Source organism: Schistocerca cancellata, chromosome 6, assembly GCF_023864275.1.
Source record: "Schistocerca cancellata isolate TAMUIC-IGC-003103 chromosome 6, iqSchCanc2.1, whole genome shotgun sequence".
Taxonomy (NCBI): Eukaryota; Metazoa; Arthropoda; class Insecta; order Orthoptera; family Acrididae; genus Schistocerca; species Schistocerca cancellata.
The window spans coordinates 295,896,675-295,921,783 of NC_064631.1; the positions used below are offsets into that span (position 1 = coordinate 295,896,675).

At 47.4% G+C, this 25,109-nt stretch overlaps 1 protein-coding gene across 1 annotated transcript in view; it reads left to right on the forward strand.

Annotated features, from left to right (window-relative positions):
- LOC126191209 (uncharacterized) overlaps positions 1-23,409 on the forward strand; it is a 60,206-nt gene extending 36,797 nt beyond the window's left edge. Inside the window, exons 6-9 of the mRNA XM_049932010.1 lie at positions 12,655-12,744; positions 14,784-14,915; positions 17,599-17,745; positions 22,896-23,409. Of these exons, the coding sequence (XP_049787967.1) occupies positions 12,655-12,744; positions 14,784-14,915; positions 17,599-17,745; positions 22,896-23,198 (672 nt within the window). The 3' untranslated portion in view covers positions 23,199-23,409. The remainder of the gene's footprint in view (positions 1-12,654; positions 12,745-14,783; positions 14,916-17,598; positions 17,746-22,895) is intronic.
- Positions 23,410-25,109: the final 1,700 nt, after the last annotated feature.

The following is a 25,109-nucleotide window of genomic DNA, read 5'->3' on the forward strand; positions in this document are numbered from 1 at the left end:
CCGTCTCTCTGTGTGGAACTGATTCCTCAAGTGCTGCTTCTCTTGCCCCTTCGGCCTTCCCTTCCATGGCTACCCCCTGGGAAGAGGGTCAGGCCCGTGGGCTAGGGGCAAAACCTTACCCCTGTTACCTAGTTTTCACCAGGACTGATATACTTTCACCAATACCAAACCTTTATTCTTTGTGGAACACATTGAAGACAAATTTGGCGAAGTGGACTCCCTGAGCAAGATGCGGTCGGGTTCGTTGCGGATAAAAACTGCTTCAGCTGCCCAATCTGCGGCCTTTCGTGCCTGTACCCATCTTGGCACAATACCTGTGTCCATTGCCCTCACCAGTCTCTAAATATGGTAAAAGGTGTGATTTTTCACAGGGACCTCATCCTTAAAACTGATGAGGAACTTCGGGACAATCTCGGACGGCGGGGTGTTCACTTTGTTCGGTGTGTTCAGAAGGGTCCTAAAGACAATCGTATAGATACTGGTGCCTTTATCCTGGCCTTTGAAGGGGATACCCTCCATGAGAAAGTTAAGATTATGGTCTATCGTTGTGATGTGAAGCCATACATCCCACCTCCTATGAGGTGTTTTAAGTGCTTGTTTTGGACACGTCTTCCCGCTGTTCACAGGTCCCTCTCTGTGGTGACTGTGGACGTCGACTCCATGAGGGGAGTCACTGTGTTCCCCCTCCTGTCTGTGTAAATTGTCATGGTAGTCATTCTCCACGTTCACCAGATTTCCCAGTATATAAGAAGGAAAAAAAGATACAGGAGTATAAGTCCCTCGATCGTTTAACCTACTCAGAGGCTTGCAAGAAAAATGCAAGACTTCACCCTGTGTCCATGACATTTAGTTATGCCTTGGTTACATCTTCACCTCTTCCTCCCCCATCCTGGACCCCTCTCCTCCGCCCACCCCTGCGGCTCCCACACCTCCTATGGGCGCTGCTCCCCCTCCCCAGCCGGAGAAGTGTCCCACTCCTTCGGCGTCTGCCGGTCAAGGGCGCCTCTCCCGCGATGCCCCTTCCCGGCACCTTCCAGGCCGAAGGTCTGCTGCCGCGCGACGACTGCGAGAGCCGCGGGCTGTCGGCCCCCAGGTCGCCCGGTCTCTTTCTGTTCCTGATCTTGCTGCAGCTGGCTCCTTCGTGCCACACAGCCCCCCTCGATCGCAGCCTGAGCGGAAGAAGAAACATAAGTCCCGGGACAAAGAGCCTCTGGTGTCACTGGAGGTCCCTTCCCCGACTTCACAACCGGATTCTGACCTGTCGTTCATGGATGTCGCCCCCCCTCCTTGTCGGTGACGACTGGGGACCCGGCAGTATGACTGGATTTAAAGCGTTCAGCCCCCATTTAAACCATCGTTCTGTGGTTCTCCAATGGAATTGTAATGGATACTATCGCCACCTTCCAGAATTGAAATCCCTTCTTTCGTCCTACTCAGCAGCTTGTGTGGTTCTCCAGGAATCTCATTTTACTGATGCTCACTCACCGACCCTCCGTGGTTTCCGTGTTTTGTCGAAATCGGGTCGGACCCCTGCGGGCTTCTGGTGGCGTTGGTACAGACATTGCTAGCACGTGGATTCCTCTTCAAACTACATTGGAAGCTGTTGCTGTTAGGGTCCACTTTGACTCTGCAATCAGTTTTCAATCTTTATCTCCCTCCTGACAGGACTCTTACACCTGCTACCTTAACCGCCCTTCAGCAACTCCCTCCTCCCTCCCTCCCTCCCTCCCTCCCTCCCTCCTCCTTGGGGATTTTAATGCTCATCATACTTTGTGGGGCAGTGCCTTTCCATCTAGATAAGGTCTTCTTATAGACCAATTTATTGCAGACCACGACCTGTGCCTTCTTAATGATGGCTCCCCTACTCATTTCAGTGCCGGTCATGGTACCTTTTCTGCCATTGATCTTTCTTTCTTCTCCCTCTCTCCTCCCTTCCTTACACTAGTCGCCACACGACGACCTTTGGATAGTGACCATTTCCCGTTGATTATCACGCTCCCTTCCCGCTCCCCGATGGACAGGTTGCCTCGTCGGTTTTTCCAACGCGCCTATTGACCTCTATACACTGCACAGGTCGCGTTTTCTCCCTCTTTGTCGGGTTGTATTGATGACGTCCTACGTGACGTGTCTGACGCGATTGTTCGCGCTGCTAGCCTTGCTGTCCCGCGCTCATCTGGACCATTTCGTCGCCGGCAAGTCCCGTGGTGCAGTACGGCCATTGCCATCCGTGATCGCCGTCGAGCTTTGCAACACTTTAAGAGGCACCCATCTGTAGCCGGCCTTACTACCTTCAAACGCCTTCGCGCTAAAGCCCGTTATTTAATCAGACGGAGCAAGCGGATATGTTGGGAATGATTCGTTTCTTCCCTTGGTTCTACTGTCCCTCTGTCACGGGTATGGGCTACACTTTGCTCTCTCCAAGGTTGCCATCGGCAATCCACCCTCCCATGCCTTCACCTCCCAGATGGCATTTGTATGGACCCATTAGTTCTTGCAGAACATCTTGCGCCCCCTTCTTCAGGGGCATCAGCGTCAGGCTCCTATCCAGCTGCTTTCCTTCATCAAAAACAGCGGGCTGAAGCTTCCACCTTATGTTTCACCCCTTGAGAGTCAGAATCTTACAACGAACCTTTTCCTGAATGGGAATTTCTTTCTGCTCTATCTTCTTCTCATGATACGGCCCCTGGCCCAGATTCCATTCATAACCAACTGCTTCAACATCTCGGTGCTCCACAACGGCAACATCTTCGGGTGTTCAACCGTATCTGGCTCCAGGGTGACTTCCCTTCTCAGTGGAGGGATAGCATTGTGGTTCCTGTCCTTAAGCCTGGTAAGAGCCCCCTATCTGTTGACAGCTATCGGCCAATTAGTTTGACCAATGTTGTTTGTAAATCACATGAACTGATGGTAGCCCGTCGGCTCAATTGGGTCCTCGAATCTCGGGATCTATTGTCCCCTTACCAGTGTGGCTTTCGAGAGGGACGGTCTCCAATCGATCATTTACTGCACTTGGAATCCGCAGTCCGGCAGGCTTTTTCCCAGCGCCGCCATTTGGTTGCAGTGTTTTTTGACCTTCGCAAGGCCTATGACACGGCCTGGCGCCATCACATCTTACTTACCCTTCATCAGTGGGGTCTTCGGGGCCCACTCCCGATTTTTATCCGCCAGTTCCTGATCCATCGGTCATTCAGAGTCCGAGCTGGTACTGCTTTTAGTTCTCCACGGACCCAGGAGACGGGCATCCCACAGGGTTCTGTCTTGAGTGTCCTTTTCCTCATTGCCATCGATGGACTTGTGGCCTCTGTCGGTCCCTTGGTCGCCCCTGCCCTGTATGTGGATGATTTCTGCATTTGGGTTAGTTCCTCCTCGATGGCATCTGCAGAACGGCAGCTCCAGGTAGCTATATGGCGTGCCTCTGCATGGGCCCTCTCACACGGGTTCCAATTCTCTACTTTAAAATCGCGAGTGGTCCACTTCTGTCGCCATACTACGATCCACCCTGATCCAGAGCTCTATCTCGCTGCACAAAGATTGCCTGTGGTTCCACAGTTTCGTTTCCTAGGTCTTCTTTTCGACAACAAGCTCACTTGGCTGCCCCATACCAGACTCCTGAAGGTAGGATGTTTCCGTAAACTCAATGTCCTTCGCTTCCTTGCCCACTCCTCTTGGGATGCGGACCATTCCCTCCTCCTGTCTTTATCGTGCTCTAGTTTGTCTCGCTTGGACTATGGTTGTCAAGTTTATGGTTCAGCTGCTCCTTCCACACTGCACGTGCTGGATCCAGTCCACCATCGTGGTATCCGTTTGGCCACCGGTGCCTTCCCTACTAGCCCTGTTGATCCCCCCTGCGGGTCCGGGGATTAGAATAGGCCCGAGGTATTCCTGCCTGTCGTAAGAGGCGACTAAAAGGAGTCCATCCCCCTCACGGGGGTAGTTAGCGCCTGCGTCCGGAGACGGACGGTTTCACGACCTATAATCGTGGTCTTTTTGGTTTTAAACTTCTCGTTTCTTCCTTCCTTTTGTTGGTCCCTTTCTTTGCTCTTCTCCACCTCACTGTCTTCCTTACTCTTTCCCTTGACTTCTCCTTGCCTTCTCATTGCCTTTTTCTCCTTGCCTTCTCATTGCCTTTTTCTCCTTGCCTTCTCATTGCCTTTTTCTCCTTGCCTTCTCATTGCCTTTTTCTCCTTGCCTTCTCATTGCCTTTTTCTCCTTGCCTTCTCATTGCCTTTTTCTCCTTGCCTTCTCATTGCCTTTTTCTCCTTGCCTTCTCATTGCCTTTTTCTCCTTGCCTTCTCATTGCCTTTTTCTCCTTGCCTTCTCATTGCCTTTTTCTCCTTGCCTTCTCATTGCCTTTTTCTCCTTGCCTTCTCATTGCCTTTTTCTCCTTGCCTTCTCATTGCCTTTTTCTCCTTGCCTTCTCATTGCCTTTTTCTCCTTGCCTTCTCATTGCCTTTTTCTCCTTGCCTTCTCATTGCCTTTTTCTCCTTGCCTTCTCATTGCCTTTTTCTCCTTGCCTTCTCATTGCCTTTTTCTCCTTGCCTTCTCATTGCCTTTTTCTCCTTGCCTTCTCATTGCCTTTTTCTCCTTGCCTTCTCATTGCCTTTTTCTCCTTGCCTTCTCATTGCCTTCTTCTCCTTGCCTTCTCTGGTCTCCGCCTCGGCGTTTGAGACAGTCTGTCCTCTTTCTCCCTCTCTCTCTTCTTTTTCCTCTTCTTCCTTCCTCCCTGTGCGTGTCTGAAGGCCGACCCACGCGTTCGCACGCGTAGCCGGTGACGGGGTAACGCGTAAGTCCCCGCCCTGGGTAGACATGTAAGGCATGCGCGTACCCCCTGGTAAAGGCCAGGCCCGGGGAGGGGTGATTGCCTGAGCTGATACCTTCTGACCATGCCGATTGGTCCCTCCGTCTGTTTCTCGGGAGGTGTGACCTGAGGTGTAAACATTCACCTAAGGCGGGAGTGCCCTCTGAGAGGGTCCCCACAAGGAAGGAGCGCGCCATCGGAGACGCTGGCAATCATGGGGGATTCCTCCGCAATGGATTCTACTCCATCGCTTTCGACTTCGACCCAAAAACGGAAACGTGACCAGCCAACAGTGACAAAAGTACTACCGCCTGCCCCACAGTTCCTCGTAGTTTCTCGCACTGAGGACGGAAAGGATTTTTCCTCTGTCAACCCTTTTGTTATTCAGAAGGGCGTTGATGCCATAGCCGGATCTGTCAAATCTTGTACCAGGTTGCGTAACGGCACCTTATTACTAGAAACTGAGAATGCCTTTCAGGCACAAAAACTGCTTCGGGTCACCCTCCTGTACACGTTCCCTGTCCGGGTGGAGGCCCACCGAACTTTGAATTCGTCTCGTGGTGTAGTGTATACTAGCTCCCTCGACGGATTGACTGACGAGGAGCTTCAATCTTTCCTCGCTGAGCAGGGCGTGACGGCTGTCCATCGGGTCATGAAAAAGGTCAACAACGACCTTGTACCGACCCGGACACTTTTCTTGACCTTCGATAGTGTTAAGCTGCCATCGCGCATCAAGGCGGGCTACGAGGTTATTTCTGTTCGCCCCTATGTCCCGACACCTACGCGCTGCTACCAGTGTCAGCGTTTCAATCACACTCGACAGTCTTGTTCCAATGCGGCTAAATGTGTCACTTGTGGCAGGGATGCCCATGAGGGTGACTGTCCACCTCCGTCTCCTCATTGTGTGAACTGTCAGGGTGACCATGCCGCATCCTCCCGCGACTGTCCTGTCTATAAGGACGAACGTTGCATCCAAGAAATTCGTGTCAAAGAGAAAGTGTCCACCTCGGCTGCTCGCAAGCTATTGGCTAGTAGGAAGCCCACGCTGCTCCCAGCGGGGAAATATAGTACTGTCCTCGCCTCTCCTCGGACTACCCGGGAGGTCGCAACCCAGACATGCGATCTGACCTTCAGCACCACGGTCGTCCGTTCGGCCAGTGCTAAGATCGCGCGGTCGACGTCTCCTCTTCCTCCCATCACACCACAGACACCAGCCACTTCCTCAGCTTCTGCTAAGTCGAAGACACCGAAGTCAGATGCACGGTCCTACAAGAAGGAACCATCCCGTGCAGACTTCCTCCGTCCCTCGACCTCCCAGCCTTCGACCGATACTTCCACCAAACGTCCTTCCAAAAAGGCGCATAGGAAGCACAGTTCTCCTTCTCCGCCACGGCGCATCTCTTCTCCTGCGCCACCCAGCGGTTGCCGCCCCAGGCCGTCATCCGTTTCGCCTGGCCGCACCGCCGGTAGCCGTACATCTGGCCGTTCACCGGCGGAGGAAGCTCCCCCTCCCGGCCATCCTCCCGAGATGGCCGATGACCCTATAGACCCCATGGACGATGACTGTCCGCCTACTGATAGCGGCGGCAGTGCTCGCTCGAAGCCAGGCCCTAAGCGGCCTTCGAGGTGACCCCTTCTCTCATCTTCCTTTTCTTACGATGGCACTTATTCACTGGAATATTCGCAGCATTCGCTCCAACCGAGAGGACTTGAAGTTGCTGCTCCGCTTGCATCGTCCGCTCGTCGTAGCCCTCCAGGAAACGAAGCTACGCCCATGCGATCACATTGCCTTGGCACACTACACCTCTGTGCGTTTTGACCTACCCCCTATGGTAGGAATCCCAGCTCATGGAGGGGTTATGTTGCTGGTCCGGGATGATATTTACTACGATCCCATCACATTGCACACCGGCCTGCAGGCAGTCGCCATCCGCATTACTCTCCCCACTTTTACGTTTTCCTTTTGTACCGTTTACACTCCCTCGTCATCTGCCGTTACCAGGGCAGACATGATGCAACTTATTGCTCAGCTACCTGCACCGTTTTTGTTAACTGGAGACTTCAATGCCCACCATCCCCTTTGGGGTTCTCCAGCCTCCTGCCCGAGGGGCTCCTTGTTAGCAGACCTTTTCAACCAGCTCAATCTTGTCTGCCTCAATACTGGCGCCCCTACTTTTCTTTCGGACACATCTCATACCTATTCCCATTTAGACCTCTCTATATGTACTCCCCAACTTGCACGCCGGTTTGAGTGGTATGCACTTGCTGATACATATTCGAGCGACCACTTCCCGTGTGTTATCCATCTCCTGCAGCATACTCCCTCTCCGTGCTCCTCTAGTTGGACCATCTCCAAGGCAGACTGGGGGCTCTTTTCTTCCAGGGCGACCTTTCAGGATCAAACCTTCACAAGCTGCGATCGTCAGGTCGCACACCTCACGGAAGTCATTCTCGCTGCTGCTGAATATTCCATCCCTCACCCTACTTCTTCTCCACGTCGCGTACCGGTCCCCTGGTGGACCGCAGCATGTAGAGATGCTTTACGTGCTCGTCGACGTGCTTTACGCACCTTTAAACGCCACCCTACAGTGGCGAATTGTATTAATTATAAACGATTACGTGCTCAGTGTCGTCGTATTATTAACGAAAGCAAGAAAGCCAGCTGGGCTGCTTTCACAAGCACCTTCAACAGTTTTACTCCTTCTTCTGTTGTCTGGGGTAGCCTGCGCCGGCTATCTGGCACTAAGGTCCACTCCCCAGTTTCTGGCTTGAAGGTCGCGAATGAAGTCCTTGTGGCCCCTGAGGCTGTCTCCAATGCCTTTGGCCGCTTTTTCGCCGAGGTTTCGAGCTCCGCTCATTACCACCCTGCCTTCCTCCCCCGCAAACAGGCAGAGGAGGCTAGGCCACCTGACTTTTGCTCCTCGAATTGTGAAAGTTATAATGCCCCATTCACCATGCGGGAACTCGAAACCGCACTTGGCCGATCACGGTCCTCCGCTCCAGGGCCTGATTCTATTCATATTCAGATGCTGAAGAACCTTTCTCCTGCGGGTAAAGGTTTTCTTCTTCGTACATACAATCGCATCTGGATTGAGGGACATGTTCCCGCATGCTGGCGCGAGTCTATTGTTGTCCCGATTCCTAAGCCGGGGAAGGACAAGCACTTGCCTTCCAGTTATCGACCTATCTCACTTACCAGCTGTGTCTGTAAAGTGATGGAGCGAATGGTTAACTCTCGATTGGTTTGGCTGCTTGAGTCTCGACGCCTACTTACAAATGTACAATGTGGATTTCGTAGGCGCCGCTCTGCTGTTGACCATCTGGTTACCTTGTCGACCTTCATTATGAATAACTTCTTGCGGAAGCGCCCGACCGCGGCTGTGTTCTTTGATTTGGAGAAGGCTTACGACACCTGTTGGAGGGCGGGCATTCTCCGCACCATGCATACATGGGGCCTTCGCGGTCGCCTCCCTCTTTTTATTCGTTCCTTTTTAATGGATCGACAGTTCAGGGTACGTGTGGGTTCTGTCCTGTCCGACACCTTTCGCCAGGAGAATGGGGTGCCACAGGGCTCAGTTTTGAGCGTCGCTCTGTTCGCCATCGCGATCAATCCAATAATGGATTGCCTCCCAGCTGATGTATCAGGCTCCCTTTTTGTGGACGATTTTACCATCTATTGCAGCGCGCAGCGTACACGTGTCCTGGAGCGCTGTCTTCAGCGTTCTCTTGACCGTCTTTACTCCTGGAGCGTCGCCAATGGCTTCCGTTTTTCTGCCGAGAAGACGGTCTGTATTAACTTCTGGCGCTACAAAGAGTTTCTCCCACCGTCCTTACGACTCGGTCCCGTTGCTCTCCCAATCGTGGAGACAACCAAATTTTTAGGCCTTACCTTTGACAGGAAACTTAGCTGGTCTCCACATGTGTCATATTTGGCCGCCCGTTGTACCCGTTCTTTAAATGTCCTCCGTGTTCTCAGTGGTATGTCGTGGGGAGCGGATCGAACCGTCCTCCTTCGTCTATATCGGTCGATCGTCCGCTCCAAGCTGGATTATGGGAGCTTCGTATACTCCTCTGCACGGCCATCCATCTTACGCCGCCTCAACTCCATACAACATCGGGGTTTACGACTTGCGATCGGAGCATTTTATACCAGTCCCGTAGAGAGTCTTCATGCTGACGCTGGCGAATTGCCGCTCACTTACCGGCGCGATATACTGCTTTGTCGGTATGCCTGTCGGCTACTGTCAATGCCCGACCATCCGTCTTATCGTTCCTTTTTTGACGACTCTCTCGACCGTCAATACGGGTTGTATGTCTCTGCCCTGCTACCCCCTGGAGTTCGCTTTCGTCGCCTCCTTCAACACCTTAATTTTTCACTCCCTGCAACCTTTCGAGTGGGCGAGAGCCACACGCCACCTTGGCTCCAGGCTCAGGTCCGCGTTCACCTTGACCTCAGCTCGCTCCCAAAAGAGGTCACCCTCAGTTCGGTCTACCACTCCCGTTTTTTGGAACTTCGTTCGAAGTTCATAAACATGACTTTCATTTATACAGATGGCTCTAAGACCAATGACGGGGTCGGGTGCTCCTTTATAGTCGGGGCACAAAGTTTCCAATACCGGCTCCATGATCATTGTTCGGTCTTCACAGCTGAGCTCTTTGCCCTCTACCAGGCTGTTCTTTACATCTGCCGCCACCGACATTCTGCTTATGTCATCTGCTCAGATTCCCTGAGCGCCATCCAGAGCCTCAGTGATCCGTACCCGGTTCACCCTTTCGTACACCGGATCCAACGCTCTCTTCAGCGGCTGGTGGACGTCGGTCCGCCGGTTAGCTTTATGTGGGTTCCTGGCCATGTCGGTATCCCTGGGAATGAAGCTGCAGATGCCGCGGCCAAGGCTGCGGTCCTCCAGCCTCGGACAGCTTCTTGTTGTGTCCCTTCGTCCGATTTTAGCAGGGTCATTTGTCGGCGCGTTGTGTCGCTGTGGCATGCCGATTGGGCTGCACTTACCGACAACAAGCTTCGGGCCTTAAAACCTCTTCCCGTGGCTTGGACGTCCTCCTCACGCCCTTCTCGGCGGGAGGAGGTCGTTTTAGCAAGGTTAAGGATTGGACACTGCCGGTTCAGCCATCGCCATCTGCTGACGGCTGCGCCGGCGCCGTTCTGCCCATGTGGGCACTTGCTGACGGTTAGACACATTTTAATGTCCTGTCCCGATCTTAACCAACTGCGCCTCGATCTTAACCTGCCTAATACTTTCGATGACATTTTAGCGGATGACCCACGAGCAGCTGCTCGTGTTCTTTGTTTTATCAATTTGACACACCTCGCTAAGGACATTTGATGAAGTTTTTTAATCCTATGCCTGTCAGTCTGTCTTTTATTGTGTTTTTCCTTTTAGTTGTTGTTGTCAACTTGTGGCTCGCGGTGCATTTTTAGAGTAGTCAGGGCGCTAATGACCATTGAAGTTGTGCGCCCTAAAACCACAAAAAAAAAAAAAAATAGCCCTGTTGATAGTCTCCTGGTTGAAGCTGGGATCCCCCCTTTCTATTCGGCGGTCCCAGCTTCTGGTGTCTTATGCACTCACCATCCGTTCCTCTCCCACTCATCCTTCCTATTCTATCCTGTTCCCAGACCATGGACGTCGCCCACCCGACTCCCGCTCTCGGGCGGGTTTACCATTTGGGCTGCGCCTTGCGTCTCTTTGCCGTGATTTTCAGCTTCCTTCTTTGTCCTGTCTTCCTCGATCCCTCCCCTCTACCCCTCCTTCGTTAGTTCCTCGGCCTCGAATTCGGATGGATCTCCGGCGAGGTCCGAAAGATTCCATCCCCCTGGTGGTGTTCCGTTCCTTTTTCCGCCAAATTTTATGGGAGTTTTGGGATGCTGTTGTTTTCTACACTGATGGCTCTAAATCTGATCATGTGGGGTATGCCTTCACGTCCTCTGTCGGAACGGAAAATCATCTGGTGCCACCTACATGTGGGGTGTTTACTGCGGAATTGATGGCAATTTCCCAGGCCCTTACCTTTATTAAACAGTCCCAACACAACCGCGTTTTGTTATGTATGGACTTGATGAGTGGCCTTCTTGCTATTGACCGGTGTTTCTCGCGCCACCCCTTGGTCTCTGCCATCCATGACCATGTCGCTGATATTCACTGTGCTGCTTGTTCCATTGACTTCCTTTGGGTCCCTGGCCATGTGGGTATCCCGGATAATGAGCTCACTGATCGTTTGGCTGGGGGAGCAGTCACTCACCCCCCGTTTTCTGTAACCCCTCCTGCAGCGGATTTACGGCTTCACATCAAATCCCACTTCGCACAGTCATGGGCCACTTCTTGGGAGGCTACTCCCCTGTCTAATAAACTTCGTGCAATTAAGGTGACACCAGGCCCGTGGCGTTCTTCCTTTAGCCTCTCCCGAAAGGACTCGACCACACTGTGTCGTCTTCGCATTGGCCATACCAGGCTGACCCATGGTTTTCTTTTGCGTGATGAGCCACCCCCACTATGTGGTTGTGGAGCCTTCCAGTCAGTAGACCACATTTTGGTTGAATGCCCCCTTCTTTTGGCTCTGCGTGCTTAGAATAGGCTCCCCAACACTTTACCTTTGATGTTGGCTGACGATTCCCGGATGGTCTCTCTGGTTCTCGGTTTCCTCTGGGACAGTGGTTTTTATTCTCAGTTTTAAGGTTTTAAATGTCTCTGGTGTTGGGGCAGGGCGGTGAGTGTTTGGGTGTCTCCCACTGTAAGCAGTGTTCGGAGATTCCCAATTCCCCTCCCTGACCGAAATCCTCTTTTCTTCCCCTTTTACTCTTTTTACCCCTTTTTTTAACGCCTGGTTCGTCTTTCTATTCCCATACGTACTTCCTACATTCTAGCAGTTGCACCTTTTACGTCACAGGTGGTCTTGCCTATGCTGCTTCAGCATAGTGTTGGGTTCGTTCTCTTGCCGACTTCCCTCATTTTGTTTTTTACCAATGACAACATGACTGCCCTTTTACGATTTTACCTTTTTCAGTTTTATTTTTCTGACTTTACTGCGAAGTCCCATTAGCGGAATGGCGCCTATTTGAAACAAGGGACTGATGACCTCGCTGTTTGGTCCCTTAAACGTCAAACAACCAACCAATCTCCCCTAATACTAATTGCAGTCACTCTTTAATTGCTAATTAATGTGTATTGTGGACATAAGAAGATTCAGTCCTTCGCAACTGTTTTTGTTTCTAACTCCATATTTATCTAGGATTATAGGGTTGTGATGCATCACTTCATTTTAAATTTTCATGCATGGAACGAAATGAAGGTTCATAGCCGTGTCTAATAGTAACACAATTATAACGTACTACCAAGAAACAAGATACGTTCAACAAAACGTGTAACTAGAGAAAAAGTAGTTGCACACTACCATTATCCATTGTCTGCTGCCTACTCAAGCGTTCGATCATTGTGGATTTCTCCCTCATTTTAGGGGCAGTTACCCACCCCCAAGTAAGCACCCTAAGTCCTTCCGCTCTGACGAGGCTACTCTTTGTGATACAACTCTTAGACTGGCATTACTAATTTGTTCAGAGTTTAAGTAGGAATTCTATTTGGAATCGTGAACATTTTACGTATTTCAGTCAAATACGCAATCCTAAAGCATGGTGACCATCTACTGAGCTCGTCACCTGCCTCACAGGTGTGGTCAGTATGCGTCTGGATGACACGTCATTGCCCAGATGGGGTAAGAGAAACAGCTTCTTGGTAGCTTCTGTGTTTCTTTCTGATTATGTTCACTAGTCAGCAATTCAATTTATAGTATGTAGACAACGGAAAGAGGGCACATTTTCGTGCGGTACAAACGTAAACTTGTTGCAGGACACCACGCATAGTTTCCTAAACAAGTGGCCGTTCAACATACCATACAAGGCAGCGCAACAACTTGGAATCGTCCCGGTGAAGGTTAAGGTAGGTAACGTAATTTCACTACAAAACACCCTCGTCCGCAAAAGAACGGTAGTGCCAACATCATGAGAGTGGATTTAGATACTGCTAACCCATCGGTGTGAAAGTCTAGTGTTCCAAAAAGGTTTTTAAATGAAATTTTCTGGCAGATTAAAACTGTGTGCCCGACCGAGACTCTAACTCGGGACCTTTGCCTTTCGCGGGCAGGTGCTCCTCTGTAAAGTATGGAAGGTAGGAGACGAGGTACTGGCAGAAGTAAAGCTGTGAGTACCGGGCGTGAGTCGTGCTTCGGTAGCTCAGATGGTAGAGCACTTGCCTGTGAAAGGCAAAGGTCCCGAGTTCGAGTCTCGGTCGCGCACACAGTTTTAATCTGCCAGAAAGTTTCATATCAGCGCACACTCCGCTGCAGAGTGAAAATCTCATTCAGGTTTTTAAATGCTTTCGTTGTCTTGACCATGGATTTGGATTTAGGGAAAGTAATCTGATAGCTCCTGAATTTTTTCCCCTTTTGCATATTCGCTGTTAACAACTTAGCTGCTTACTCTGTTCCATGATCTTACCTGCCTTCTTTATTTTCGGAATATGTGGATATTAATATCAGAAGGCTGATGTAAAGTATCTTGACTCGAATTCCACAAATTTAAATGGCTGTTTAACTATGTTCCAAAAATTACCATTAATAATCTAAGAGGTGCATTCAAATTCTAAGGCCTCCAATTTTTCTCCGGATTAGAGAGATAGAAACATGCGCATTGTTTTAAATTGAGGCTGCGTTCATTGTCAATACATCCCAGAGATGGCAGCACCGTACGGCAGATGGAATTTTACCGCCAGCGGCGAGAATGAGAACTGTTTTAAATACTGTACTTACAATGGCGACGTTTTCCTTACTTGAACAGCGTGCAATCATTCGTTTTCTGAATTTGCGTGGTGTGAAACCAATTGAAATTCGACAGTTCGAGACATGTGGTGATGGAGTTATGGATGTGTCGAAAGTGCGTTTGTGGGTGCGACAGTTTAATGAAGGCAGAACATCGTGTGACAACAAACCGAAACAACCTCGGGCTCGCACAAGCCGGTCTGATGACATGATCGAGAAAGTGGAGAGAATTGTTTTGGGGGATCGCCGAATGACTGTTGAACAGATCGCCTCCAGAGTTGGCATTTCTGTGGGTTCTGTGCACACAATCCTGCATGACGACCTGAAAATGCGAAAAGTGTCAGGCAGGTGGGTGCCACGAATGCTGACAGATGACCACATGGGTGCCTGTGTGGCATGTTGCCAAGCAATGTTGACGCGCAACGATAGTATGAAAGGGACTTCCTTTTCGTCGGTTGTGACAATGGATGAGACGTGGATGCCATTTTTCAATCCAGAAACAAAGCGCCAGTCAGCTCAATGGAAGCACACATTCACCGCCACCAAAAAAATTTCGGGTAACCGCCAGTGCTGAAAAAATGGTGTCCATGTTCTGGGACAGCGACGGCGTAATCCTTACCTATTGCGTTCCAAAGGGCACTACGGTAACAGGTGCATCCTACGAAAATGTTTTGAACAAATTCCTTCCTCCACTGCAACAAAAACGTCCGGGAAGGGCTGCGCGTGTGCTATTTCACAAAGACAACGCACCCGCACATCGAGCTAACGTTACGCAACAGTCCCTACTCACCTGACCTGGCTCCTAGTGACTTTGGCTTTTTCCAACAATGAAAGACACTCTCCATGTCCGCACATTCACCAGCCGTGCTGCTATTGCCTCAGCGATTTTCCAGTGGTCAAAAGACTCTTAAAGAAGCCTTCGCCGCTGCCATGGAATCATGGCGTCAGCGTTGTGAAACATGTGTACGTCTGCAGGGCGATTACGTCGACAAGTAACGCCAGTTTCATCGATTTCGGGTGAGTAGTTAATTAGAAAAAAAATCGGAGGCCTTAGAACTTGAATGCACCTCGTATAGTTTAAGGCATCCGTTGGATAAATTACTTAATGGGAAGCTACAAATTAAATGTTGCAGACATAAATTCCATTGCATGTATGTTCCAGCAACCATCAGGTGCTGAATCAGCGTTGATGCCGCCTCTGGAACCCGTGACTAATCCCTCGTCTGACTCCTCGTCACATTCGTCGTCGACCCTGACTGAAGATGACAAACACGCAGCACCCAGGTCCAGGGAGGTTAGTACGGATTTACAGCATGACTGTTTCTAAAGGGAAATGGTCACTGGCAGTAAATCACTAGTATGATAAAACGCGCATGGAAAGAGGAAGTTGCCATTGTTCCAGTTGTACCTAAGTTGAAAGTGTCTGCTTCTATCAAGAATATACAGGCGCACACTATATATATATATAACATGAATAATCATTATACAATGGGAGATCAGGCAAAATGACTAATAGCCACAAGTATTAAGAGACTAAAGCAAAGGCAGTGGCAGTACAGAGCACTACCACCAAAGCTTAGCTAGCTTAGTCCCACTGGCTGCTAGATATGCGAATCGTTGTACTTCCTTTAATTCGCTACAGAAATAAACGCGGTTACATTAGTGAACACTCAAATATGAATTGCGAACGAATGAGGGCCTCAGTACAAGTTTGACAGAAAAAGGCCCCTCTGGCCAACCTAAAAAGAACGAAAGGATTTGTTGTGGCCAATGAGGCTTGGTCTCACGTTTGAGGTTGGGGCTTCTAGAGGGGCAGCAATTTACCGAAACGGCAGGACAGACTAGTCCACATGTCGCAAGGAAACTGTCGCAAGAAATTCAAAGTAACAGCTCGACCGGCAATGTAGCTAGTCGCTGTGTCGCAAATTAGTATAAACAACTAAAAAAAGGCTCGGAGAATTCATCCGCCTCCACAAAACAGGTCATCTGATTAGGCAAGCCTATGGCTATCTCCAAATGCTCGGAAAATTTGGTTTCTCATCGCAGTGCTGCCTGCTTTGATGAGACATCCCACGAATTCGTCTTCTGTGCTACTCTCGGCGTATAAATTGCAACCAACGTCGGCCATTTCTTGATCCTTCTACAGCTCCCTCTAGAACCGCGGAAGTTATTCCGTGACGTCTTAATGTCCTACCAACCATCCCTTCTTCTTGTCACTGTTTTCCATTTGCTCCAGATCTGCTGATAGCCTCATTCCTGACCTTACAATTCCACCAAATTTTCAACATTATTCTGGAGCACATTGTTTCCGATGCTTAGATTCTCTTCTGTCCAGGTTTTCTCAGCCCGCCTCAGTAAAATATAACGCTGTGCTCCAAACGCATAAATTTCTTCCTAGAAGTAAGATCCGTATTTGATACTAGTAGACTTCTCTTGGCCAGGAATGCCCTTTCAGCCAGTGCTCGTTTGCGTTTCACGTCGTCTTTGCTCAGTCATGGGTTATTTTGCTGCGTAGGTAGAATACATTAACTTCGTCTAATTACTGATTGTCAATTCTAATAAGTTTCTCGCAATTCTCATTTCTGCTACTTCTCACTACTTCAATCCCTTGGATATCCCATCTATCCATATTTTTTACCCATTAGGCTGTTCAGTCCATTAAACAGATCCTATAATACTTCACTTTCACTTAGCCTAACGCCATCAGACAATAGTCATCGATCGCCGTTCACCCTGAATTTTAATTCTACTCTTCGACGTTTATTTCCCTCATTCCTTCCTCTATGTATCGATTGAACACCAGGGGTGAAAAACAAAAGCATTTAGACTTCGGGCATTTATTCGAAGCGACCTAATGTACACATACCAAACGATTCGGTAACTTGCGTACAACCTGAATCTATCATCAGGTATGCATATTATATTTTACTAAGACATTCTGCCATAAAGGCTGAACAGAAAAAACAGGGTCTTCCAAAATGATCTTCACAGCTTTCATCTCGCATTCAGAAATAGGGGTATATAGAACACTGAGATTCACAGCAGACTAAATTCTTAAAAACTGTTTAAAAAGTTCAACGTGCGCACCATCTGGAGCACTTAGTATATGTAAGCAATATTTTACCTCGTCCCATACCTGGCTTAAGGTCCTAAGCAACGTGTGAAATAACTGTTCTGATGAGAGCTTGCAGTTGCTGCAGATCCTGCAATGGGGTCTGGGAAGTAGAATCATTCACAAAACCCAAAATATAAACAGTTCAGTGGGTTATTTCTGGAGAACTTATCAGGCCATGAAATCAGTCTTCATCTGCCAGTTGATTCTTTGGACTGCCGGGCACAACATACGTGCTTATGTGGGGTTCAGAGCCCCAGAAATTGGTTGTCTATTTTCCCGGATACATGACAGCAAGCTTCGTTCATGAACCAAGTTTTTCAGGTACCATAGATCATGGTCGAGATCCGGAATCTCGACTGAAAATGCTTCGCAATCTAACACATCAGAATAAAACCCATGCAGTAGCTGCACGTTGGAAGCATGAGCCTTGTCTTAGTTGGTACAGTAAATTTAGACTGTTCTGTCTAATAGACAGCATTGCAGTCTGTTAAAACATTACTTCCGCTGATTAGTGTTGCAGTTTTGTTCAGATGCTGCTTGCATTCGGGCGGTTTACCTATTGAAGCGAACAAGCTGTGATTCTCCCATCGAAGCAAATACAAGGCGTTCCGTGTAATTGATTCCAGATCTCAAGAAATCCAGTACAGATGGACAATGTGTTGATCAGAAACGATCAGAAGAAATACGAAAGCTGGAAACCAATCCAACCAGTAGCCCAAACAAGTAATAGTAAAAATAACACTTTAACGGTAGCACCTACAGTATTCACATAATTGTAAATAGCAGTTTTCAGCTCCATCTTACGTAGCTTATTTTCTCCTATGTCAAACTGAGTAATAAAGTACTTCAAATGTCTGTACAGGTGACACCTCCGCCAGAAACTGCTGGCGACAGAAGCATGTACTTTAGTCCTGCCGGCGACAAGCAAACAAAGGAAAACATTGAGGCAGAGGAGCAGCAAGACGACACACAGGAAAAAGTGGAAAGCGAGAAAGCCCAAGAAGAGAAGGTAAATATCTCAGCAAACATTGCTCAAAATGACCTCCTAGAGGTGTTATTGGACATGTTAGGCAGATACGGTCACATAATGAAATATCACACTAACATTTTGATAGTGGATTCACATTTGCATAGCAAAGAAAACAACCTTGAACTCCGCAGCAGCTGTAGCGCTGTTCTGGAACCTGACGACAGGTAAGTACTTGCACTCGGAAAAGTTCTCGCCTTCCTGAAGTAGCTTCAGCAAGGTGTACACAATGCTTCATGAAATCCTAACATACTGCAGGAGTATTAACAAACATTAAATTTCTTCGTTAATGTAAGTTTACTGATAAGTTTTAACATGTCTCTCTCTGCACATTCGCGAAAACTAAACACCCTCAGCTTACCTTATTAAAAGCATGGAGCGGGGCAAACTAATTTGTCTACCATCCTGCAGTGCTTGACACAAAACGTATTACTGTGTTCTTAAATTAAATCAAGCTGGGCTTCGAAAATAAGTCTACTTTACATCGAAATGCGCCTTGTTCAGACTGTTACGCTTAAACAACCTAGGTGTAAAAAAGTAGTACCTATGCTCTTCAAGCAATGTGAAAGCTACGTGAGGTGCAGACTCTCGCCGCTGTGTGTCTGCCATTTTGTGCCTCCGGTTCTACAATCCTGGTTTCGCGGTATATGGTGTGCACAGGACTTCATTAAACTATCACCTGTTTCGTGATCGTACAAAACGAGCTTCGCTTCTCTCAACTTTCTCAACGTCATCCGTGAATCGTATTTGGTAAAGATCCCATAGCGCACGATATTCCAGAAGGAAACATAAAAGCCTACTTCCTACAGTCTTATTTGTAGGCGTGTTACCAAAAACCTTAAGCGTTCCCCACTACATTACGTGGTTGTTAGAACTCGTGTTACTCTTAATTGAAACCCCCTAAGTATTTAGTTGAACTTAGTCTCCACCGAAATTAAACGAAACGTTTTAGTACTAATATAGCTGGCTTCACTCACCATTGTTTTTGGTCCTTTGCCACTTACCGCGCGAAGCAGGATATCTCCTAAAAATTTTCCAGTTGGTTTTTATCTTCGGACGAAAGTCAGAGCATCCGCGAATAAGTAGTTCTCATATTGTCCTGAATGGTTTGTAAACATTAGGGAGACTTCCTTAAGGAAGTACATTATCACTATAGTCTCACTGAACTTCCATCAGTCACTACGAACTGTGACCTTCCTGGCAGGAAATACGTAATAGCAAATTTAGGCTATAAGGTATCCCAACTCTAGGGCTCTAATTGAAGTTCACAAGGTTTTCAGTCATCATTCTTCTGATATGATGCGGCCCGCCACGAATTCCACTTCGTCTGAGTAGCACTTGGAACCTACTTGATCAATTATTTGCTGGATGTGTTAGTCCCTTACTGTACAATTTCTGCCCTCTTCATCTCCCTCTACCATGGAAGTAATTCCCTGACACCTTAACACGTCTTATGGTCCTTTCTCCTGATACTGCGCAGAACCTCCCCATTTAACTTGCCAGTCCACCTAATTTTAAACATTCGTCTGTAGCACCACATTTCAAACGATTTGATTCTCCTCTGTTCTGGTTTTCCCACAGTCCACGTTTCACTACCATACAATGCTCTGCGAAACAAGTACCTAATCAGAAATTCGTTCCTCAAATTAAGGCCTATGCTAGGTACTAACTAGTACATTTCTCTTGGCTAGAATGCCCTTTTAGCCAGTGCTAGTCTGCTTTTGATCTTTCTTGCTTCGTCCGTCATAGCTCACTTCGCTGCCTCGGAAGTCGAGTTCCTTAACTACTTTGTCACCATGAATCATAAATTCATAGCTGTTCATTTCTGCTGCTTCTCACTGCTGTAGTCTTTCTTCGACTCTCAAGCCATATTCTGTGTGGTGTCACCGCCAGACACCACACTTGCTAGGTGGTAGCATTAAATCGGCCGCGGTCCATTAGTACATGTCGGACCCGCGTGTCGCCACTGTCAGTAATTGCAGACCGAGCGCCACCACACGGCAGGTCTAGAGAGACGTACTAGCACTCGCCCCAGTTGTACGGACGACTTTGCTAGCGACTACACTGACGAAGCCTTTCTCTCATTTGCCGAGAGACAGCTGAAGGCTATTCTAAGTCCATGGCTACGACCTAGCAAGGCGCCATTAACGACATCTAGAGAGTCTCACTTGTATCACCAAGAAAGCTGTATACACATGATGGATTAAAGTATTCCAGCAGCTACGTACTTTCCTTATAGCATTCATTACGTATCCTGTTTCAGACATAACGCCATCCGGCGTGTGTAAACGCGTGCCTTTCGGTTACCCGTCACTGTGGACTGGCTGTCTTGTCAGTCCACAACATTCTGTACTCACTAGAACGTTCACTGCAGTCGGCAGATCCTGTAGTCTTCCACTTTCAGGACAGCAGCCTCATCAACGTATCTTATTACGGATATCATTTAACCTTGGATTTTAAACTTTCATTATAATTTCCGTCATGGCGTTGTCGATGTACAGATTAAACAGGAGCGAAGGACTACATCCCTGTCCTACACCCTTCTTAATCCGAGCACTTTGTCGTTGGTTTTAGTCTTCCCTCTTGGCTTTTGTACGTGTTGCAGTTTACCCCTCTCTCCCTATAGCATACCATTGCTTTCGTCAGAAATTTAGAACATCCTGGACAAGTTTACACTTCTTCCAGGTTGACAACACACTCTTCTGTAGTCTCGCTTACATTATCAGCCGCAAAATGGGAATAGCCTCTCCGGTGGTCTTCAGTTTCCATTAGTCAAACTGTTCATCTAACAGATCTCCATATCCATCCCCTTTCCCATTCTTCTGTATAGCATTCTTGTCAAACTTGAATTTGAGCTGTCTCTGTAATTCTGCGATAATTCTCACGATTTTCAGCTCTTGCAAGTTAAGGGATTGGGTAGATGGTTTTCCGAAAGTCAGATGGTGCCTCGCCAGGCTAACGTTCTGCACACCATGGTGAACCGTTTCGTCGCCACTTTCCTCAGTTACTTCAGATATTGTGCCTATTCGATATTAAGTCCTCCAAATTACTCTTAAATTCCGATTCTATACGGAGTCTTTCTGTTCCTTGTCAGGTCAGATATCTTAAGTCATCAGCCAAGTCCACCCCCTCCCCCTCACTGAGGCTTTCAATGTTTTCTTTCCGTCTATCTGCTCTCCTCTGCACTGGAAAGTGAAATTCAAATTCATGTTACACACCGAAAGTTTCCGCCCTTGCTTTTAACTTCACCGAAGATAGTTTTGACTTTCTCATTTGGCAAGCCAGTCTTTCAATCATTTCTTTTCAGATTCATTCGCATTCTCCATGCAGCCATTTCGGTCTTACCCTCCTTGCACTTCATATCTTTTTCACTCCTAAATCACTTGTATTTCTGTATTCCTAAGTTTCCCAGAACATGGTTGTAATTCTTTCGTCGGTCAACAAGGATTTCTTAGGTTACCCACGGTTTCTTCGCAGTTGGAGTTTAGGTACCTATGTTTTTCTTCCCACTTCCGTGATAGCTGTTTTAGATGTGTCAATTCCTCGACTAAACTGTCTCAGCCGACCAGAAATTAGAAATACTACTGGCCATTAAAATTGCTACACCAAGAAGACGACGTGCTACAGACGCGAAATTTAACCGACAGGAAGAAGATACTGTGATACGCGAATGACTAGCTTTTCAGAATATTCACACAAGGTTGGCGCCGGTGGCGACACCTACGTGATGAAATCAGGAAAGTTTACAACCGATTTTCCACACACAAACTGCAATTGACCGGCGTTGCCTGGTGAAACGTTGATGCCTCGTGTAAGGAGAAATGCGTACCATCAAGTTTCCGACTTTGATGAAGGTCGGATTGTAGCCTATCGCGATTGCAGTTTATCGTATCGCGACATTGCTGCTCGCTTTGGTCGAGATCCAATATGCAGAATATGGAATCGGTGCGTTCAGGAGGGTAATACGGAACGCCGTGCTGGATCCCAACGGCCTCGTATCACTAGCAGTCGAGATGACAGGCATCTTATCAGCATGACTGTAACGGATCGTGCAGCCACTTCTCGATCCCTGAGTCAACAAATGGAGACGTATACAACAATCATCTGCACGAACAGTTCGACGGCGTTTGCAGCAGCATGGACTATCAGCTCGGAGACAATGGTTGCGGTTACTCTTGACGCTACATCAGACCGGAGCGCCTGCGAGGGTTTACTCAACGACGAACCTGGGTGCACGAATGACAAAACGTCATTTTTTCGGATGAATCCAGGTTCTATTTACAGCATCATGATGGTCGCATCCGTGTTCGGCGACATCGCGGTGAACGCACATTGGAAACGTGTATTCGTCATAGTCATACTGGCGTATCACCCGGCGTGATGTTACGGGGTGCCATTGGTTACACGTCTAGGTCACCTCTTCTTCGCATTGACGGCGCTTTGAACAGTGGACGTTACATTACAGATGTATTACGACCCGTGGCTCTACCCTTCATTCGATCCCTGCAAAACCCTACGTTTCAGCAGGATAACGCACGACCGCATGTTGCAGGTCCTGTACGGGCCTTTCTGGAAACAGAAAATGTTCGACTGCTGCCCTGGCCAGCACATTCTCCAGATCTCTCTCCAATTGAAAACATTGGTCATTGGTGGCCGAGCAACTGGGTCGTCACAATACGCCAGTCAGTACTCTTGATGAACTGTGGTATAATGTTGAAGCTGCATGGGCAGCTGTACTTGTACACGCCGTCCAAGCTTCATTTGACGCAATGCCCAGGCGTATAAAGGCCGTTATTACGGCCAGAGGTTCTGGGTTCTGATTTCTCAGGATGTATGCACCCAAATTGCGTGAAAATGTAATCACATGTCGGTTCTAGTGTAATATATTTGTGCACATCTGCATTTCTTCTTGGTGTAGCAATTTCAATGGCCAGTAGTCTACTTCGAAAAGTAACAAAAGTATCACCCTAATATGAACGACAAACTTCACTACATAAAATATTACTTGATAACCGGAGTAACGCTCTTGAACAGCATCGTATCCATATTACGGTTGTTTCTGAAAGCAGAAAAGCTGCTTTTTTTAACTATCAGTCCTAGAAGTAAAGGCATGTGTTATCTCCAACTTTCAGGATGAACAAAAACAGCCGACGATAACGGCAGAGGATGCAGAGCGGGCAGTGAGGGCCGTAGTGCAGCCACAGCCGTCGGCCCCTCCCGAGTCCCTCCCGTCTGCTGAGGAAGCGGAGAGGGCAGCCATGGACGTAGCACCTCCACCCCCACCGCTACCACCTTTCTTCCCTGCATCCTCGGAAAGCGTGCTGGCTGCTGAAGGAGCTTCTCGCTCAGAACCTTCCACGAGCACGACAGAGCAGAAAGCAAGCTCCAAAGCCCCTAAGAAGACTGTGTTCCTCAATCTGTTCGGAGCAAAGTAAAGTTAAAATCTCCCTGTATATACATAAGCCGCTGATTTTGAAAATGTAAATAATGTTGCCTTCGATAAGAGAAGGTTCTGTAACAAATTTTAAGAGAAGGAATTTTAATGTGCTAAAATAGACTGCATGATTTATATGCATCGAAATTATAGTTTGATACGAATTCTCGTTTTCGTATGTGGGTAAGCCAAAAGAACAAGTTTTAAAATGCTATATAGTCCTAAGCATGCATGTGATGACAACGTTTCCTGTTCAATCTACGATATATTAAATTGTCGGCAGCAAATATGACGACTTAATCACTCATTCCTGTCCTCTCCCAATTCATACTTTGAATAGACATTATTAAAGTAATAACAGTCCAATACGTGGTGGCTACACACCCTTGTGTGAAAATTGATGGAACGACACAACTCCAAGCGGTGAGAAAGCGTCACATGCATAGTGAGGGTAATGTATGTTCCGTTTTTCTACTTAAATATTTAACTTACATTTTCCGTTAAATGAATCACTAAATTATCAAGGAATATGAATTACCGTGAAATGTAAAAACGGCCTAATTAGTCAATTACGTAAACTAAAAGCTAATCATGAATTTATTTCAAATACGTGTATAACTACACTACTTTGCTAACAACAAGGTAATATAAATACATATTTTATGCATGACAAGCAATATTAGTTCTTCATTCTCACTTCGACATCTAAATAATTTCAATGATTCTCCCATTAACCTTGACTTGCTGGTATATAAATGTTTCTGTAAATATGACTTTCTGCTTAAAAGCGAAGGTCTTGAACATTCTTACTGTATGTGCCTCAAGTATGAAAAATAGTAAAATTGTTTTCTTATCTATTAGGAAACAGTTATTGCTTTCCACATTTTACGACGCCTATGCGGTATTGACTTAAGCTACAGATGTGCTTATTTGGTACGATAAATAATGTAGGTGTTGTATTCAGGTTTCTGTCGTCCCACATTCACTGATTGGCTGGAAGTGTGGCGAACGGAACTTCGCTTGTTGGATAGACATACCACATCTTCCTGCAGGAAATCATGTCTTCTGGTGTTAATTAGCAATTTCTTGTTAAAGTTAAAAACATTCTTCAATAAACATCTGTATGTTCAGCAAATGGTAAACTGCCGTGTAATGTACCTTTTCATACTTCCCATGGCCCTTAGGAAACGGAAGAATGAAACATATGGTCTCATTTCTTAGTTGGACTTGTATGACATCCATACACTTCCTATTGTAAAAATGTCGCAAATCACTACAAACTTTAGTATTTGCCGTTGCATCGTACTCAGAGGTGCCGTTTGGTGCGCTGTGTCACAATGGGTGATGAAAATGAAATTGTCACGACTGACAAGTTACTGCAGTAATATTACTTGTATCTTGACAACTTGAGCAGCAATACGAAGGATACATAAGTCACGATAAAATCTTTTATATTTCGTCCAAACAAAAAGTCACGTTGAATAATAAATGAAATTAAACTTCATGAGTTACTATCTGCATGTAAATGGCAGTCTCGCTGGACGACTGACTGAATTTGTTAAGTCAGTTTGGGCAAAAATTGTTCATAAATTACTCCACTGATCAGAATTAGACTTCAGTAAGTGGAATATATTTTCCATAATTCGAAGAAACAAACTTCCACATATTCATATCACACGGTGGTTGTTGAATAAATACCGGGGTAGGAATGAGAGTTCCTCACACAAAAGCTAAAGTAACAGCCATTTAAAAAATGGTTACAGTAACAATACGTAGTAGCATGAGCGCTAAATCTACACTCCTGGAAATGGAAAAAAAACACATTGACACCGGTGTGTCAGACCCACCATACTTGCTCCGGACACTGCGAGAGGGCTGTACAAGCAATGATCACACGCACGGCACAGCGGAC